This window comes from Aethalodelphis obliquidens, unplaced genomic scaffold (assembly GCF_003676395.1).
Source record: "Aethalodelphis obliquidens isolate GAN/ISIS:26980383/991018 unplaced genomic scaffold, ASM367639v1 scaffold9, whole genome shotgun sequence".
Lineage (NCBI taxonomy): Eukaryota > Metazoa > Chordata > Mammalia > Artiodactyla > Delphinidae > Aethalodelphis > Aethalodelphis obliquidens.
This window is the reverse complement of record NW_020837953.1, coordinates 3,596,027-3,616,824: the sequence shown is the minus strand read 5'-3', so window position 1 is coordinate 3,616,824 and position 20,798 is coordinate 3,596,027. Positions and strand designations below refer to the sequence as shown.

The following is a 20,798-nucleotide window of genomic DNA, read 5'->3' as shown; positions in this document are numbered from 1 at the left end:
CTTACTATGGGCCAGTTTGTGTTCCCGAGGGCTGCTGGGCTTTTGTCGTGAACACCCTTCAGTTAGCTGGTTGACTCCTGGCAAGAGATGAGTGTTGAGAGGTGAGATCATGGGAAGTTTCAGAGCTTATGGAGCACGAGAAAAGCCCTGGGGGCAAGAATGAAGGGCTCCGAATACATGTTTCCCATGTTGCCCTGGCAACTGCTCTCATTTTCCGTGTGAGAGACAGCATGTGAGAGGCAGTAAAGTCTTGTGAGTCTCACAAACCCAGTTAAACTCCTGGACTATCTGTGTGACCTTGGCCCAGTTACCCAGCCCTGGGAGCCTCCGTTTCCTTATACGCAGGTGGGGAGAATACCCTGTGCCTTGAGAGCTGCTGCCAGGATTAAAAGGAGGAAAAGTTGTGGCATCTTGTCCTCAGTAGTACTCATCTGGAGAATGGGCTGGCCCTTCCAGAATACATCGATCTCAGTTCTCCCCAATCCATCATCTGGAGAATGGGCTGGCCCTTCCAGAATACATCGATCTCAGTTCTCTAGATTTAAGCATCAGAATGTTGAAATTGACGGAAATCAGGGACACTGATTAATTATTAATCATAATAGGATTAATAGAATAACTAAGTTAAACACACACACACATGCACACTCCTAAATGAGACTAAGCCAAAACATGCTACAAATAAGTTTCTCTTTTTCTCACCCTTGGATAAGAACAGATCATCGTCAGTTCTGGGTTGTATCGCATCAGGCAAACGGCCATCCTTCTGGAAATGGCCTATCCTAAATAATAATCTTATCACCCAGGCTAAGACAACGCTAGAATCAACCCGGGCACACCATTCTGGATGTTGTACAAAGCAGATACACATTATTTTACTTAAAACCCCTAATAACCCTAGGAAGCAGGCAGGGAAAATGTTATCATCCCATTTTCCCAAATTAAAAATAAGACTAGTCATGTCGCCCTTGCTTTTTCTCAAGGTATTCTAACATGAGAGGGGAAGAGTTGTGGAAAAAATTAAATTCCACTTGTTTCTCCGCAAAAATAATACTTTAAAAAAATCCTTAAATACGGAACAACAGAATCCTTGAGTAGACCATCCATCATCACTAACCCACAAAAATATGGTTATAATTTGATATATTGGTCAAAATTAATACATGTTAATTTTACTTTCTTTTATATTCTGGAGAGAAAAAAGCAAATCTGATTGGAAACCCACGCTGCCCAGGAAGAAGTCCCAGGCCCCTGGGGGCCTGTGAAGTTGTTATTGGAATCTGCCAGTTATGCTTAATATTTCAAAGAACCTAACTAAAAATGTTATATTTTCTCTCATATAATTAGGCCACTCAGACTAATTAAAATCACCAATCTTGCTTTTGGTTGGAATTTGGTAGCACCAGAGATCACATGATGATCAGTGGTCCTGATTGGTCTTTGATGACATCATAGCAACTCTGAGACCTGGAAGCAGGACCACACTGTGACTTATGTGCCCCATGCCCAAGGATCTCAGCTCCTAAACAGCCAGTGCAGCAAGAGGCCCTGGTCATGTGTCTAGACCCTCCAACCCTTCAAGATAGAGAGAACTTGTTTGCACAAGTCCATGCACGTACAGCCAGGTCATATAAAAGGAGTTCTTTGTCATTAAAAAGCTAGAGTCGCTGGCCTACCTTTGAAGGCTATTGGTTTTACAAAGGAAGTTAGGGAGTAAGGTGCAAAGGGGAAGCGCACTGATGGTGTTTTCTTTCCACAATGAAATGAGAGATATTTCTTACCAGATTAAGGAACTCTCTAGGTCTCAAATAAAAACACATTATACAAATGCTGGAGAGGGTGCAGAGAAAAGGGAACTCTCCTACACTGTTGGTGGGAATGTAAGTTGGTGCAGCCACTATGGAAAGCAGTATGGAGGTTCCTCAGAAAACTAAAAATAGGATTACCATATGATCCAGCAATCCGACTCCTGGGCATACATCCAGACAAAACTCTAATTTGAAAAGATACCTGCACCCCAATGTTCACAGCAGCACTATTCACAATAGCCAAGACATGGAAACAACCTAAATTTCCATCAGCAGATGAACTGATAGAGAAGATGTGGTGTGTACACACACACACACACACACACACACACACACACACACACACAATGGAATATTACTCAGCCATAAAAAAGAATGAAAAAATGCCATTTGCAGCAACATGGATGCAACTAGAGATTATCATACTAAGTGAAGTAAGTCTAAAAGAGAAAGACAAATACCATATGATGTCAATTATATGTGGAAACTAAAATATGACACAAATGAACCTATCTACAAAACAGAAACAGACTCACAGACAAAGAGAACAGACTTATGGTTGCCAAGAGGAAGGGGGAAGAGGGAGGGACGGACTAGGAGTTTGGGGTTAACAGATGCAAACTATTACATGTAGGGCTTCCCTGGTGGCACAGTGGTTGAGAGTCCGCCTGCCGATGCAGGGGACACGGGTTCGTGCCCCGGTCCGGGAAGATCCCACATGCCGCGGAGCGGCTGGGCCATGGCTGCTGAGCCTGCGCGTCTGGAGCCTGTGCTCCACAATGGGAGAGGCCACAACAGTGAGAGGCCCGCGTACTGCAAAAAAAAAAAAAAAAAAACCATAATGGCAAAGAATATTAAAAAGAATGTATATATGTGTAACTGAGTCTCTTTGTTGTACAGCAGAAATTAACACAACATTGTAAATCAACTATACTTCAATTAAAAAAAAACGTTATAGGACAATTACCAGGAATTTTATCTCCATGTATTGGAATATACTTAAAATAGATAATTTTTAGCACCTGCCATAGAGTATTACAATGAGTGCTTTTAAGTGAGGGAAGAGAGGGTATTGCCCCACTGTTCACAGGCGAGGGGTGAAGGGAAAGAAACCCTTTGCATTCCCACTTCTTTTATGAGATTTGCCAACTGAAGTAGTAAATGGATGAGCACAGACTCTGGAGTCAGAAGATGAGGGTTTGAATCTCAATTCTGCTGTTACTTGCTGAGTAGTGCTGGGCACACAGTTGCTTAATATCTTTGAGCTTTGGTTTCCAGATAAAAAATGGAGGTAATGCCTCTCTCTCCAAAGAATGTGGTATTGCTGAATGAGCACAAGATTACAAACCAATGAATCCTTTCCTTCCAATCCCAGTTCAGCCATTTACTTGGAGTGCATACTTGGGTAATTTGCCTAATTACTCCAAGCTTTAGTTCTCTCCCCTGTGAGTAAATGCCACTTGTCCTTCCAATCTCATAGGTTGGTGTTGAGGATATAATTCAGGTCAGAAAAAAATACCTTGTAAATAGTAAAGCAAATGTGTCAATGCAAATCCACTATCATATCAATGTAAAATTTTGCTACACTGTTTTTGTTCAGATTAAATATACTTGCAGACCAATCTTCAAAGGATCATCTTGTTACTTTTCTTGCTCAAAGAGGACAAAGGTAACAGGTTTTTATTCATTACTTACAGACCTCGTGGTTGCATGTCCCTCACCATGCGATAGAGCTCTGTTTAGGTACCGTTGACTGTGCCCATCCTTGGCTCCAGCCAGCTAGGACAATCCCATCCCCTGCCATGGTGATTGCTTCTGGGATGCTCTATAGAGGCTGCAGTTAGTGTTGAAGGCTTTGTTTCAAGAGTTGCAAGATGGGTCACTCTTTCCGTCTAGATGTGACGTAAACCTGGCAGCTGCCTACAGCCATGTTGGTATCATCAGGGGAGAGAAGCCAGAGCTGAGAAAAATCACAGGGAGAGAGCCATTGCTCTGATGATGTCGTGATCTTCTGGACCAAACTGTGACCAAAGCTACTGCACTTCTGGGCTTTTCTGTTAGGTGAGGCAATAACTTTTCTTGATTGAGTTGGTTTTTCTGTCCTTGCAAGTAAAATAATCTTAAGAAATATACTATGAGCTTTGAGCAAGTTTCATTAACCCCCTAAACATCAGTTTCCTGATCTATAACGGGGGATCATATAATACCCATCATCTATCATCTATTACTGCAACCGCAGTGAGGTGCAATAGTGCTTGAAAAATGCACAGCACAGTGCTTAGTACAAAGTAAGAATTCAATAAAGTGGAGCTATTTTTGTTATGTTTGGAGCTCTAGACACTGTGCTAAATGCTTTCAGTACATCATTTCCCTTAATCATCACGTCAACCTATAAGGTAGGATTTATTATCCCCATTTTACAAACGAAGAAATGAGGGTTAGAGGGTTTAAGTGACTTGCCCATGCTACCAAGAGGCAGAGGTTTCACCAGGTATGATTATTCCTTTTTTTAAAAATCTTTTGACCAGATGATGTTGAGTGTACATTATCAGTAAAACGCTAATAGGCCAAAAATGGTTAGGTATTAGGGACATAGCAGTAAATACACACATTTTCTTTGAGTTTAGTTTTAGAGGATACAGTCTTACAACTAACCGGATTACAAGAGATTAGATTGCCTTCGATTTACTAGCATCATGTTTCTTACAACTAAGCTAACCAGCCAATAACATCTAAATCTTACAGGCACGTATAAAGCACTAAAAGTAAGTTACGCAACTAAATGCAGGACATACAGAGGTCGTTTCCATGTACAACTTAAAGCATACATACACATATTACATTCCAATTGTTATTTAATTTCTCCTAAAACCCTGAGCTGAAATGTAACATTTCTCTTACATTTGATTTCATGGGTTAAAAAAAATCTTTTTCATATGTACTGTAAAGGTATTATCTCTATATTTTCTCTGCTCTTTCTGACATGATGTGAACTTGTATGTGGTTCTACGGAGTCTGAACAATTAGACGTGATAATGGAAGAAAAAAAATAGACTTAGGATCTCCACTACACTATTTTCTTAGGAAACCTACAGGGAAATCTAATGGTGTGTTTTACTGTTTACCTGTAGGTGACATTTTCCAGATGTCTTTACATGTCATGGAGTGCCCGTGACAGAACATCAATCACTAGGGAGAGGAAAGAACAACTGTATGGAGAACAGTTAACCTGAACCTCTGCCTTACAAGTGTCGTCTTGCGGGCAGATCAGGAAATTCCTTACAAGCAATCTATAGTAAGCCCCGAGAAACATAAATAGGCTCTGGACTTGTCTTCTTAACAACTAGGTCAATATTTTGTCTAAGAAAACGTAATTGTGTCAGGACACACCCCCAATGAGAAGTCAGAGGCTTTCATCCTGCCTCACTCCAGGCTTTCGACGTGAAGTTAGATGGAAGGGTCTGAGAGGAGGAGCTGGAAAATCGTCCTAGAGATAATATAAGCGATCCTTGATTTTGTACTGAGGAGATTTTTATCTGTATCGAAGTCATACATGAGGAAGCTAACAAACAACTGGAAAGAGTTTGTTCTTTTTCTTTTGATAGCTTAGTTTTTAGATACCGAGAGCGTGGAAGTGGACAGATTTGTAGTCAGACAGATCTAGCTTTGCTCTTTCTAGATGAGAGACTTGGAGTATATCATTTAACCTCTCCAAGCCTAATTCTCATCGCAAAATGAAAATACAGGCACACCTTGTTTTATTGTGCTTCACTTTGTTGCACTTCAGAGATATCATGTTTTTTACAAATTGAGGATTTGTGGCAATCCTGAGTCACAGTTTCCCAACAGCATTACTTTTTAAGTAAGGTATGTACATTGTTTTTTAGATATAATGCTATTGCACACTTAACAGACTACAGTATAGTATAAACATAACTTTTATATGCACTGGGATGCCAAAATATTTGCGACTCATTTGATTGCTATATTTGCTTTCTTTCAGTGGTCTGGAACCGAACCCACAGTATCTCTGGGGTATGCCTGTAATAAAACCTGCTTCACAGGGTTGTGTAATACACGGGCACAGCTCATAGTAGAAACTCAATAAAAGGTAGTTTATTTCCCTTTGATTCTAAGAAATGATTTATTTGATTTAATGTCTTATAAGAAAACTGTCTGTCTTAGAAATATAACCTCAACATCACTGGACTTCACCAGCATGGGAGTACTAATAATACATAAATACTAATACATTTTTAAAACCTATTTCCACATTTAACTAATACAGTAATTCCTGGGTATCACTAGGGATGTGTCTTGTGCGTCTCTCATCTTCATTCAGCCCTTTGCTGATGTCTGCTGCCCAGGAAGATCAACTTGGGGGCCGTGCCTTGCCCCTGCGTCTCCTGGTGATCCTCAATGAGAATACGCTGGTTGTGTTTTCTCTGAGAACCCTAGAGATACCCAAACTAATACCGTCAAGAGGCCAAGATGACATGACTTCCTGTTAAGACTTCAGTGCAACACAAGCACACTATGTATGCAGAGATGATCCTCTCTCCCCATTTTCTCCCTTGGCCACTTGGACCACAAACAGCACTACTTGTGCCTCCCTATGAAAAAAGCTTCTTCAGCTTCTTCTTAATCCCTCATCGGCCATAAGCAAGGACCAGGAATCTCTCTATCTCAAGGTCCCCTATTCCATATAATCCCACCCTAATGCAAACCAATTTCTGCATATTTCAGACTGTCAGTTTCCCAGTTCATCATAACCATCCAGACTCTGAAATGCAGTTTAGGCTCAGCTGGAACCCTCTCGACAGTAACAATTACTGCACATTCTGATATTCTGATTCTTCATCCACTAGAGTTCTGCCCTCCAAATCAAAAGTATACAACAGAGGGCTTCCCTGCTGGCGCAGTGGTTGAGAGTCCGCCTGCCGATACAGGGGACATGGGTTTGTACCCCGATCTGGGAAGATCCCACATGCCGTGGAGCGGCTGGGCCCGTGAGCCATGGCCGCTGAGCCTGCGCGTCCGGAGCCTGTGCTCTGCAACGGGAGAGGCCACAACAGTGAGAGGCCCGCGTGACGCGCAAAAAAAAAAAAAAAAAGTATACAACAGAGTAAACTGTGTAATATAAATTTATTCTGTGACATTTTCCTCATTGAAGATATTTTAAAATATATCAATATTTTATGAAAAATAAATACCTAGTATAAGAATTTAGACAATACCTGTAATATACATGATTTGACCCTGAGTATCCTCTTTTTTTTTTCATTTCAAACAATATTTTTAAAAAAGTAACATGAAAACGATAAGGATTACTGCATTCTTCATGTATCTGGTGTCTCATAAATTTTAATTCAACTGCCAGTTCTTTTCTCAACTATACACGTTAATGCTATTTGCTTCTCGTTTTGAATGGGGAGAGTATCCATTTTCGGTTTAACAGTGATATTTAGGTCTTCTTTCTCTGCTTCTTCAAGAAAATTCTTCATGCTGAGTTTGAACAGTAATCGAGGGTCTGTTCCAGAAAGTGGTGGGCAATTACAGCTCTCTCTAATTTTGAGTGCCTACAAAGAAAGAATACAACACAGAATATATACACATATATAAATTAATTAAGGTTATTCCAGTAATTCCTAATATGCTCTATGTGAAACAATGAAATATAAGAATACATTCTGTATTTTTGCAATAAAAGGTATCTTAACTACAACATATGAAAGAGAACCATATATAAATTCATAGTAAATAGTTATATCTACATGATTTGTTTATATAATAAGATATCTGCAAAAAACAACTGTATTTGCAATGGCTGCCCACTGTCCTATTGGGGATAAATAAGGCTTCTTGGAAGTATCTCTATGATTTGTCAAACTCGAGCCAATCCTGAGAACATTATTCAGATTAGAGAATATCTGAAGACGCAGAGAGATTTTTTTCAAGAGAGAGAAAACAACAGAAAATAGATGTGAACATACTGAAAGAAGATATACATGACTGGGACAGTCTGGGGTGGAAATGATGCTAATAACCTAGAAAAGAAAGCAAATCAAAATCATGACAACTTTTAACTCCAGGAAAAATAAAACGATGCAGGGAAAAGTAAGCACAGTATACGACATGGCTCAGCTGTGATTAGTGTTTACAGTTTTTAAAAACTGCATCTTTATCTAACCAAAATCACAACTTAACCATATTGGGAAGGGGGAGAGCTGGATACATGTGTGTGTATGCACAGGGTGTGACAGTGGTAAGGGAGAACTTAATTCTCATCCTCTGTGGGGGAAAAGAAATAGATAATACCTAAAACCGAAAAGTTAGGAAGTAGCAATATAAGCACGTTATACAGATAAGGTGGGAAGTACCAAAAGAATCATTTAATAGAGTTGCAAATGGTTACCCTTGAAACTGAAGGCGGGATAGGGAGACTGCCGCTTTAAGTACTAGCCTTAGAGAACTATGTGCTTCTTCAAAGCGGGTACACGAATGACTTTAAGACATGAAAACTAAAATAGCAATTTTTTTAAGGGAAAAAAGTCTTAATACCTAAGGGGTTTTAAAAGAAAGATGTTTAAGGGGAAAAGCTAGTTTAGGTTTTTACTCCTTCTAAATGTTTGATAGTGATGCATGTTAAGGGAGGAAAAGCAGGGGAGGGGAGAGTCAGTGCTTGGGGAGTAGGAAAGTTTTAAAAATGTAAGTTCTCACTGATAAAATAATGACTTGGAGCAGTGGGGAGAAGACCTAAAGGACAAGGACCTGAGGGAAGAGGTCGCATGGGTACCTAGAAGAAGAGAATTCCAAGAAGCAGCAGTGAGTGCCAGAACCTGAGAAGGGAGCATGGCTGGAATGCTGTGGAGGAAGCCAGGGCAGCTGCAGCAGAGGCGGGAAGGAGGCAGGAGCAGACTGCGGGATCTCACAGGTCACGCTGCGGATTTTGGGTTTTCCTCTGAGTGGGCCTGCTCCTGATATTTGTGGGGTCCATGGCCAGAATGCAAACGGAGGCTCAGATACCATATATTTAAACATCTAAAATGACTACATAAAAAAATGTTCTATTCTACTTTGAGGAACAGACAATCAAAATGACTCTGACGGGGACGTTCCTGGTGGTCCAGTGGTTGAGAATCCACGTTCCAATGCAGGGGACGCGGGTTCAATCCCTGGTTGAGGAACTAAGATCCCACATGCCGCAGGGTCAACTAAGCCCGCGCACCGCAACTACAGAGCCCATGCCCCACCTAGAGAGAAGCCCGCGCACCACAACAAAAGATCCCGTGTGCTGCAACTAAGACGCAATGCAGCCAGAAATTAATTAATTAATTAATTAATATTAAAAAAAAAAGTAGCTGTACCTTTTTAAAAAAAATGACTCGGACAGCCAAGTACAAAATTAGAATTCTTTAATTTCACATGTAAGGTTGCAGGGAGCCTACCCCAGCTGCTGCCACTGGCCTGCTGTCCACTCCCTTCTCCTCCCACCCCTGGCCTACCTGGCACAGTAAGGGACCTTGTGTGCGTGCGTCCAAAGGAAGAGGTCCATGCAGGCCCTGAAAGCGGGCTCCAAAGTGTTTGGGTGAGGAATTCCACTATCCCAAATACCAGAGTGCCATGTGGTGAGGGACTACTCCCTTAGCTCCCATGGGAGAGGGGGCATGCAACCAGAGGCAAGCTAGAAAAGGGTCTTTTTAAATGGTCGAGGCCAGGGCAAGAGCTTGGGTCTAGGAGACCTTTGATCCTGAATGAGGCTATAAGTTACCAAAATAAACTGAAGAGGAAAAAGCATTAAAGTGAAATTCTTTGGTGATAGGGGCCTTGTCTGAAATTTCTTTGTATCTCACAATACAGTAGATTTAGTATGTATTGAGTGTTAAATAAATGTTAGTTAAAGTAAATTGAACTGAAAAAAGGAAGAAAATGTTTCCCAGCTATAGCACTAAAGTAAAAAGAAATTCAGACCCTCAGCTAAATGGTGACCTACTGTCCAAACAAGGATACCTTTGGGAGTGAAAGGAAATGCTATTAAAATAAGATTTACACTGAGACATCAGGCACAAACTGAGACTGTCCTGTCAAAACTGGGACGTACAGTTTACTCTTGCTTTAACTCCTTTACAACCATGTTGATGTTCTTTTCCAAGTGAGAAGCCAACCTGTCACGGCTGCTACATCCCATGCCTAAGGCCTTCACTGGTATCAGTAAAGGGCCAGGTGTGGAGTTCAGCAGGTAGTAGCTGGCACAGCTGAATTTAGCAATGAGAGATGCAAAGCAGCAAACAAAGAGAAGAGTGCCATATCCTACAACCTTTTATGTTCAGTGAAAGCTCTTCTCTTTCCCTTAAATGATTTTATTCAGGACTTTCACATTCAACAAATATTTAGAACGTCACACTGAGTAAGGTGCTAGGTACACATTGATCAGAACGAAGTCATGATCCCTGCCCTCATGCAATTTACTTTGCGTTTCCCCACGACTGGGCATTTGAATTGTTTCCATAGTTTTGTTTTATGTGGGTTTTATAAATTACCCCGCTATGAAAACCTTTGTTTAAAAAAAAGATGTTATTTTTCTAACCTCCATTTGGGTTTACTTGAGGGAGACCCCCTAAAATAGAATGATCTAATCAAAGAGTAAGAATAGAGTATAATTTTTGTTATATAGGACCAGACTGCTCTCACCAGAAAGGCTTTACCACCTTATAATGTCATCCGCGTACACACATACCTGAGTTATTCATAATCAACAGAACATAAGATTTTATGATTTCTATCTAGATAACCACATAATTTCAAACCTCAGAATCCTTAGAAATCATCAGTTAAATTTTACAGAGAAGAAATTGAGCCCTAGAGGTTAAGTGACTGGTAGGAAACAAAAAACTGCTTAGCGTTTGTTTATTCACTTGTAATTGCCAAAATTGGAAGCAACCAGGATGTCCTTTAGTAGGTTACTGCATACCTGTGATGCGAGCAGACAATGAAATATTATTCAGCACTAATAAGAAATAGTGCTGGCTACTTTTATGGCTTTTATCAAGTCATAAAAAGACATGGAAGAACCTTAAATGTATGTTTTTAAGTGAAAAACCAAAAGCTAATCTGCAAAGGCTACCTAGTGTATGACCCTAGTTACATACATGACATTCTGGAAAAGGCAAAACTATGGAGACACTAAAAAGATCCATGGTTGTCAGGGGCTGGGGGGAAGACAGGGAGGAACAGGCAGAGCAGAGAGCATTTTCAGGGCAATGAAACTACTCTATGTGGTACTATAATGATAAACACATGTCATTATACATTTGTCAAAACCCATCGAATGTACAACACTAAGAGTGAACCCTAATGTAAACTATGGACTTTGGGTCATAATAATGGGGCAATGTAGGTTGAACTAGCGTAATAAATGTAGCACTCTGGTGCAGGATTTTGATAGTGGGGGGAGCCTGTTTCCATATGGAAGCAAGAGGTAGATGGGAAATCTCTACCTTCCACTCAATTTTGCTATGAATCTAAAATTGCTCTTAAAAATAAAGTCTGTTTTTTAAAAAGCTGGCATGGAAGTACTGATAAAAAGGCTTAGAAAAAAGGGATTAGAACACACTTCTGTTGTTTTTAATACTTTTGCATTACATGTACTAATGGGGTTTTTTGTTTTTTGGTTTTTTTTTTTTTTTGCACCACATTATATGTTTCTTGAGTAAATCTTTTACTGAATAAAATGCACTTTGGAGATGTCTGAGCTACATTTCCTTAATTGCTAGAAAAACTATACATACTTTACAAAGGTTTTCTGTTACTGTTTGTTCATCTGTGAACTGTTTTTCTCCTCTACCCATCAAGCAGAATCCTGTTACAGACCACACATATTTCCATCAAATCTTCACCTGCTTTGCATAGTAAGATTTTATTGCATATGTTGGTAAAATATTCTTTTCTCACTTTCGTTTCCACGTTAATTTTATTACATTTTGCCGTGTCAACATCTTTTATTTTTTATAAATTCAAATCTTAGTAAATATGCCTTCATCTCTTTTAAAGTAAGCAATGTTTTCCCACTCTACAGCTAGAATATGCCTTTCTAATTCCTTTGTTTTCTGTGTTTAACTTCATGCACTGCACATAATAGGTACTTAATAAATGCAGGCTGAATTTTAAACAAACATTTATAGAACACAAGCTATGAATAAATGGTTATGATAAATGTCATAAGAAAAACACTCTTAAGAGTTTACATTCTAAGAGAAAACAGGAACACACTCTCATAATAAGAATATACAATTCTAAGAATCCCATGTAGGGCTTCCCTGGCAGCGCAGTGGTTGAGAATCTGCCTGCCAATGCAGGGGACATAGGTTCGAGCCCTGGTCTGGGAAGATCCCACGTGCTGCAGAGCAAGTGGGCCCGTGAGCCACAACTACTGAGCCTGCGCAGCTGGAGCCTGTGCTCCGCAACAAGAGAGGCCACAATAGTGAGAGGCCCGCGCACCACGATTAAGAGTGGCCCCCGCTTGCCGCAACTAGAGAAAGCCCTCGCACAGAAACGAAGACCCAACACAGCCAAAAATAAACATACAAATAAATAAATTAATTAAAAAAAAAAGAATCCCATGTAAGATCTAGAGTTAAATATGGGATTATGGGATTAGCCAGCCTAAAGATTCCAACTAGGAGTAAAAGGAACTAACATTTACTGTTCATTTTCTATGTACCTTGCACTGTGCCAGGCATTTTACCTGTTATCTAAATTGGTATTATGATATGAACCACTTTTGAAATCTTGGGCTCAGTGTTGAATACTTATCATTAAAGTGTCTTATAAGGGAGGGAGGGAGGGAAGGAGGCAGGACCTTACCCCACAAACATACAAGTACATACATAAAACATCCAGGACTTATTGCTATCCTAATATTACAGATGAAGAAAGCTGAACGTTAGATTAGGTAGCTACCTCAAAGTTAGGTGAGTGGGTCAGATTAAAACCCCAAACTCCTTAGACCACTGCTATTTTTTCACTACTTCCTAGAAGCATTCTTTTCCCATCATGGACTATTAATCTGCTGCATGCTAAACTTCTGAGAGAATGTAACTGTTATTCAACTGCATTGCCCAATTTTTCTAGTTTTAACACAATATTTTATTACTTACCTTTCCTATTATTACCATCATGCAATAATTTAACAAATATTCGCTAAGTATCTCAGAAATGGTCTCAGGCATATGGATATAGCAGTGAAAAGGGGCCTTACATTCTGGGGGAGGAGACAGATAATAAGTAAACAAGGGAACTTTAGTTAAGTACACAAAGAAATTAAACAGTAAACTGCGTTACAGAATGACTGCACGGAAGAGAGGCTATTGGAGATGGGGGGATCAGGAAAAGCCTCCCTCGGCACATAACGTTTGTGTAAAGAGCTGAGGGAAGAATGTTCCAGGCTGAGAAATCGGCAAGTAGAGGGGTTGTAAGGAGGAAAGAGGCTCCACGTGAAATAGCTGGAATCAAGGAAAACCTGGGGAGAGTGGCACGTGAAAAAGCTGGAGAGGCAGGCAGTGGCCAAATTACATGATTTAAAGACCAAGTAAGGAGTTTGGATTTTTATTCAAAGTTAAATGAGAAACCACTGAAAGCATGGGAATGACATTAAAAAGAGCATTCTGGCTACTGTATTGAAAATACGTTGTTAGGGATTGAGGTGAAAAGTGGAACAAGAAGATTAAAATAGGAGATGGCTGCAGTTAACCTAGGGAAGAGATGATGGTGACTTTTACTAGGGCAGTAGCAATGCTGATGGAGAAGGGCATACATCCCTAATGCCTTGTGGAAGCTGTCGACAAAATTTTCTAGTTGGCAAGATACAGAGAGGAAGGGAAGAGAGAAATTAAAGATGAGTCCTAAATTTCCTCCTCTGTGTTAATAGCTTCCTTTATTATGCTGCCCATGCATCTGAGGATAGTTTACTTGCTCACTGTAAATCATTATTGTTAAGCAGTACTGTATGGTTGGCTGGTTAATGACACCAGACCATAACTTCTTTTAAAGGTGTTGTTCTTATCAAATTGTCAAAACAAAATCTTTTTACTCACAAAATGATTAACATTTTGCTCATCAAATAATTAACAATGCCCCCGTTCTATATTTTGAAGCTAGAATTAATTATTCACCGAATATTTGTTCTTTGAACTTTTAAAAAAATTCTCCAAAGTTAATCCCCATCAGGGCTAGGTGTCCTTTTCTCTACTTATTTGTTATGACTCTTTGGGTTTCTAATACAGTTGTTTTCATTTATTTAATTTAATTACACCTTACCACTTTCCTCAAAATTTAATTTGAGGAGGTTCATTCTAGTTATAATGTCTACTTCTAGCTGCATCCATTTTGGCAATACTCACAAACACACACACACTCATGCATGCACACACTTCATTTCTGATTTTGACCTGGCCCATTAACTAATATCCAACTAAAAATAACATTCTTCGAAGTATTTTTGGTTCTCCTGTGTGTTAATTATTGTAGCTCCTCTCCTGATCATATTAACATTTCATTCTTTGTCTAACTAACCAATGATTCTCACTTTGACTAAATTTTCCAAAGAAACAACTATTGTAATTTTGCTTATTTCTGCTTAATTTTATTAATGGTATTTTCCCTATCTGGGACACATTACTCTATTTCTTTTCTCTTCTTCTGTCTTATTAATATAGACATTTAAATCGATAAAATTTCCTTTACAAATCAGTTTGACAGCAACCCATGAAAACATAGCTATATCACTGCTCTTATTGTTTATGGATTTCTCTCTTGCCTTATACACAGTTTTATTTTAACTTTCACCCATCTTTTATTTTTTGTTATGCTAATTTTAATGTACTGTGTTCTGACAATTTGAACCATAACATTTTTTATATTACATACACATATTTTTTGTCCAAAAAAGTTGTATGACCAATATTGCTATAAAAGATTTATGCACATTTAAGAAGAAAATATACATCTATTTCCAAGCATTTAGTCTCTAATGTCGGTTAAATCTTATTTTTGTCCTATTCAACTCATTTCTTTGTTAATTCCTTTACATGATCTGTGGTTTTCTAAGAACAGCAGGGTGCAAACTATAATCACAATCATATATAAACAAACTAAACTATACATTTTATCTAATTCTCGAGAGTCAGTGGATTCTGTAAAGAGCACTACTGCTACTGAGCACTTCACTGACATATCGTTTTATGTGTTTCATTTATTAAGGGATCTTCCACCTTAAAAGAAAGAAAAGTTGGTTTGGCTAGATACCATAGCAAAGTGTATTAGCTCCACTGGTTTCTGTTTGGTTGGTTGGTTTTGTTTCTTTCCCCCTTAGACCCTTACAGTTCTCCAAAGTCTGAAAAGTAAGATCCAAAGTCATTCTTACTATTGTTTTTAAATTTTCTCTTTATACCTTGGCATCTTTAAGAGCCTATCTTTGCAATGACGATTAAACACTTGATAAATTTAACTATATAGGGATGTTCATATCAGGCTTCTCATGCATGATGCTCTGGGATTCTTCTCAAAACCTATCTTTAGAAATGTTATCTAAATCAAAAAATGGATATAGAAACCAAAGTCAAAGAAATAAAGACATGAATGAATCCTTACCACTGTTAATGCAGTTTGGATTTCCTTGTGTCTTCAATATGCTTCCATTGTTTAGACACTTTAGCTTTGGATGTTTTAATTTGGTTGTGCTATGTTCCTCTATCTCCAAGCATCAGTGAGTTTGCTCTGGAGCATCAGATCTTCTCTTTACAACCTCCAATGAAAGTTTTACAAGCTTCTCTGCTGTATTCACAAGTTTAGCAAGTTTTTGAAATGTATGTATCTTACATTTGTAAAGTCATTCTTCTTCTGTCACTTTCAGTGTAGTTAAGTCAGCCTTATCATGCCAGCTTCATGTGGGGCTGTTTCTGTAGTTTTCATCACCTAGGCTGTCCTCTCCAATGAAGTAACATTTTTAAATTAGACTGAGATTTGAGATTTGGTTTTGTTTTTAAAATTTTTCTACTCTTTGAAGCTTATTTTACTGGGGGAAAATGGGCATTTCAGGGGCTTTGTTTTTTGGTCGTTATTGTTGGATTTAGTTTAGACGAGGGTCTTTGTGGTAGTATTAGTTAAGGACACTCAGACACTACCTAGTCTTTTAAATACAATTACCTATGATCAACTTTCCTTTCTTGCCAACTCTTATGCACTCATCATCATTCTGATTTTTTTTAAAAATCTGTCTTACCTACATCTTTTTTTTTTTTTTTTTTTGGTATGTGGGCCGCCCACTGTTGTGGCCTCTCCCGTTGCAGAGCACAGGCTCCAGATGCGCAGGCTCAGCGGCCATGGCTCACGGGCCCAGCGGCTCCGCGGCATGTGGGATCTTCCCAGAATGGGGCACGAACCCGTGTCCCCTGCATCGGCAGGTGGACTCTCAACCACTGCGCCACCAGGGAAGCCCTTACCTACATCTTAAATCTACTCTTGAGTAGGAGAAAAATGTGGCTGCAACATCTTTTATTCTGTTAGAGCTGACTTGGCTGGTCTGAGTTCCTTCTTCACTGTTCTAATTCCTCCTGAAGACACACATTTAGCTAAGCCTTTAGAGACAGAGGAGGATGATATTTCCTTAATCAAAACACTTCTCAGGTTGCTAAAGAACTGGATCTTTTGCAGAGTGCCAAATCACCACTCCACAATCACTTGCTGCTCATAAGGGGGAAAACCACATTTCCAAAGAAGGCGTTAAGGCCATCACCATCCAACGCCCCTGATCAAACGTGACATCACTAAACATGGAGCAGCCAGATTAAGAGAATCCTGATGTGAAGCAGTATGAAGCACAGTTGCACAACCTATAAAATATTCTTGCCAAAAACGTAACTTTCACTTATAGGTATACAGAGAAACAAGTTGGTCAAAATCACTAAGAAGCAAGCAGATAAATCTAGAATGTGGGACTAGATCTATTCAACATGTCAACATGTTTAAAAACAAACAAAACAGAGGGGAGGGGCACTGTTCTAAAGTCAGACTTAAGGGACACAGCAACCAGATGCTGTGTATGGATACTGATGGATTATGATTTGAACAAAACAATCAGAAAACTATATTTTGAGACAGAGAAATTTGAATATGCACAGGATACTTAACTGTGTTGAGGAGAATTACTTGATTTTCTTAGCTATGTTAATGGTATGATTACGAAAGAAAATGATACTACTTTCTAAACTACATACTGAAGCAATTAGAAGGGAAAGCCCTCATGTCTAGGATTTGCATTAAAATACTTCTGGGGAAAGAAATAAGAGAAGAGGCAGATGAAGCAAGTGTATAGAAAGGTTGCTACTACTGAATGTAAGTGAAAAACGGGGGTTTATTAAATTATTCAAATTATTCTCTATCTTTACATACGTTTTAAAATTTTTATTATCAAAAGGTCAACTAAAAAATTTTTCTTTAGAACAAAACTTTTTCCTCTGTAGCTTCCCTTTTCCTCTGTCATTTTGCATTTCTATAACTTCATTCTTGATTTTATATCTACGTCTTCAGTTCTAAATGGCTCATGAGAGGTTTAAATGTTTCTTCTGAAAAATGAAAGCAGTCTCTTTACACCCTCTCAATCTCCAACTCTTTCCCTTGATTTCTGAAGGTTAAGCATATACTTTTCAAAAGATCTGAAATTTTAGCATCAATAATCTCAATGCAAAAACTCACTAGAAACAAATTTAACAGAAAATAATGAGAATAGTAGGTTACCACTTTAAGAGACAGAAAATACAAGGATAATGTCTATGTGACTACTTAAAAATAACAAAACAAAACTTCTGTTTATTATTAGTCTGACAGGATGATTCGATTTGGTATCAACTTGAAAGGCTACTGGAAGACAACAGGAAATAAAAACAGAGAAAACTGTGAAAGAATTTGAAATGGGCATGAGAAGATCATTTGGTATCCTGTCAAATGCATCCTTTGGTATTATCCCAGCCTTTCATGGCTTTAGAGAGATTTTACCACTCTGTAAGTTGTAGAAAACTTAAAACAATGTAAATGATACTTGTCCACAGAAAAGGAAATGAACTATGTCTGGTGAAATGCAACTGATTATTGCCTTATGAATGCATCAGTTTTGCACCTACTTGTACAGTCAACTGAACTAGTTGTAAGATATTACTGGCTCCCTCATTAATAATAAGTTAAATAAAATCTCAGATGTGGTTCATTTTATATTTGTGTAAGTCGTGATTTTACCTTAAAAATTTTTTTTTCTCCTCTAACTCATTTCCTTTCATAAACTGCAACGGAAATTGGAGTCTGACTAATTTTTTAAGTGGTCTAATTAAGTATAACTAAAACTTTGAATAGATATAAAAAATTAAAAAGTAAGGCCACCTTGACACGGGTCAATTATCCTCTGGAATGATAAAATAATATGGAAAAGTTTTCAAATAAAATTTTATGATCAACCACTCTTAACATATGAGAATCAGGTATTAAGAAATGGCTGCATTTATTCCCAGTAATAATAGAAATATTTATAAAACAACTGCTGGTACACATCAGGATTCTTCTAGGTACTATATATCAAGTAAAACAGCAATTATTTATGCATAAAAATATAAACTATAATAATTAAGTTCAAAAAAGGAAAAAAGACAGGAAAATAATTAAAGCCAAAGAAGCCTCATAATTAGATTAAAAGCTTCCTTTGAAAATAGAAACCAAGACGTTTCAAGGAAAAAAAATCACCTCAAATTTTAAACATATTTTTCTAAAAATATCATTACTTTTCTCCCCTTTCCCTATAAAAGCAAGTTTTTTCTAATAGCCCATTCATTTCAGCCTCAAGTAGATACACATCACATGCACCATAATATTTTTTTAAGGTTTTAGACAATGTTACTGTCAGGCTTCCTGGCTTTATATGATTCAGAGGCCAATTCAATTACAGTAGCTGCTATGATATTTGCCTTTTCCTCAACACTCTTCTTGTCAGACAAAATGAAATTCTGCAAGGTGAACAGTGTATGTTTGTGTACATTGGCCAACAACGACATTTCACTTCAATGTTAAACACACTCATATTTTCTACTTATGAGATGTATAATATTAATGATTTATGCATTTACTTTGTCCAATTATAAATGTGTAAGAATGATTTACACATGAGTTAAAATCCCCAGCTTCCTGAAAGTTTAAAGAATTTGAAATAAAATGAGATTAAAATGAATGCATTTGTAGTCTGCCACTGATTCTCATGTCTAAATATTAAATGTAGTAACGTTGAAACTCAAGATTTAAAAAATAGTTTACAAATAAAGCTGACATTGCAAGTTCTAAGAACGTTAAAAAATAAATCCTATTCAAAATTATGACTACAATAACATAACCCCAGACAACTAGTAAGTCCAAATTAATCGTTTTTCCTACATATTCTATTATTCTCCATCCTCTTCCCCCTCACCAAGGAAAGGATGGCATAGAGTTGGTGAGAGAAGAAATAATACAAAATTCAGTATAAATGCTTTCAGTTGTAAAATCAATCTTTCAAGTAAACTTCTACCCTGGGTTATCATACGGTTTCTCATATTCACACTTATTCATATTGTATAATGATACTTACAGAAGGAAAATTAAATAAGGTCTTTCGAGGACAACGTATGGTATATACATATAAATTTAAAATCTGAACATTGTAACTATAATTTCAAAACTGTCATACTATTAAACATCAACAGGTTGATATAACATCTGTTCTTCAGTTTTTCTCCCAAGTTGTTATGGTAACCGAATATGTGGAACATGTGTTTCCTAAATTTAACTGATTATTTCAAGTAAATAAAATTATAACATATCATATTATTAACTACAAATAATATTATTACTATAACCCTATTTTTATCCTTTTTAAATGCTAGTGGATCACAGGATTATATTTAACTAGGCATTTACACATGCTTTATCTCAGAATTCACATTTTTTAAAAAAAAGGGCATTTTTTTTTCTAATTTGGGGGCGTTTTCTTGATTTAGAAACAAAACAATAAAGGAACTAGTCTATTTTCTGAACAATATACTATACTAAAATATTCCAAAATTATATGATTGTACTGCTTTGTAGGAGCCGTAGATCACGTTCTTTTCAAACATAATTCAGATCCTGTTACTCCTCTAGTCCTCAGCTCAAAACCCTCCAGTGGTGTTCCATCTCTGACAAAAGCCAGTCTTTTTTTTTTTTTTGCGGGGCTGTAGAGCCTTGCATCCTCCACCTTCCCTTGCTTACCCCATCCAATTACACTGATTTCCTTGCTGGTCGTCAAATACCAGGCTCACTACTGCCTCAGGGACTTGTACTTACTATTCCCTCTGCCTGCAAGGTTCTTCCTCCTGGGAAGCTACATGGCTCACTCTCTCACTTATTTCAAGTCTTCATTCAAATACCATCTTCCCAGTGAAACCTCCTCTGACCCAACCCCATTTCTTTTTTTCTTTTTTAAACATCTTTATTGGAGTATAATTGCTTTACAATGGTGTGTTAGTTTCTGCTGTATAACAAAGTGAATCAGCTATACATATATCCCCATATCTCCTCCCTCTGCATCTCCCTCCCACCCTCCCTATCCAACCCCTCCAGGTGGTCACAAACCACCGAGCTGATCTCCCTGTGCTATGCAGCCGCTTCCCACTAGCTATCTACTTTACATTTGGTAGTGTATATATGTCCCTGCCACTCTCTCACTTCGTCCCAGCTTACCCTTCCCACTCCCCATGTCCTCAAGTCCATTCTCTACGTCTGCGTTCTTTGTTTTTTTTTCCTGTTTTTTTTTTAACATCTTTATTGCAGTATAATTGCTCTACAATGGTTTGTTAGTTTCTGCTTTATAACAAAGTGAATCTGTTATATATATATATACATATGTTCCCATATCTCTTCCCTTTTGCGTCTCCCTCCCTC

The 20,798-nt window shown here is 38.1% G+C and overlaps 1 protein-coding gene across 5 annotated transcripts in view; it reads right to left on the bottom strand.

Moving 5' to 3' along the window:
- Positions 1–6,934: 6,934 nt before the first annotated feature.
- Positions 6,935–20,798, bottom strand: part of OMA1 (OMA1 zinc metallopeptidase) — an 81,624-nt gene continuing 67,760 nt past the window's right edge. For 4 of the 5 annotated variants that reach the window (XM_027108382.1, XM_027108381.1, XM_027108383.1 and 1 more), the window contains exon 9: positions 6,935–7,387. In XM_027108382.1, the coding sequence (XP_026964183.1) occupies positions 7,178–7,387 (210 nt within the window). In that variant the 3' untranslated portion in view covers positions 6,935–7,177. The remainder of the gene's footprint in view (positions 7,388–20,798) is intronic. The other variant, XM_027108384.1, reaches the window with a different exon arrangement.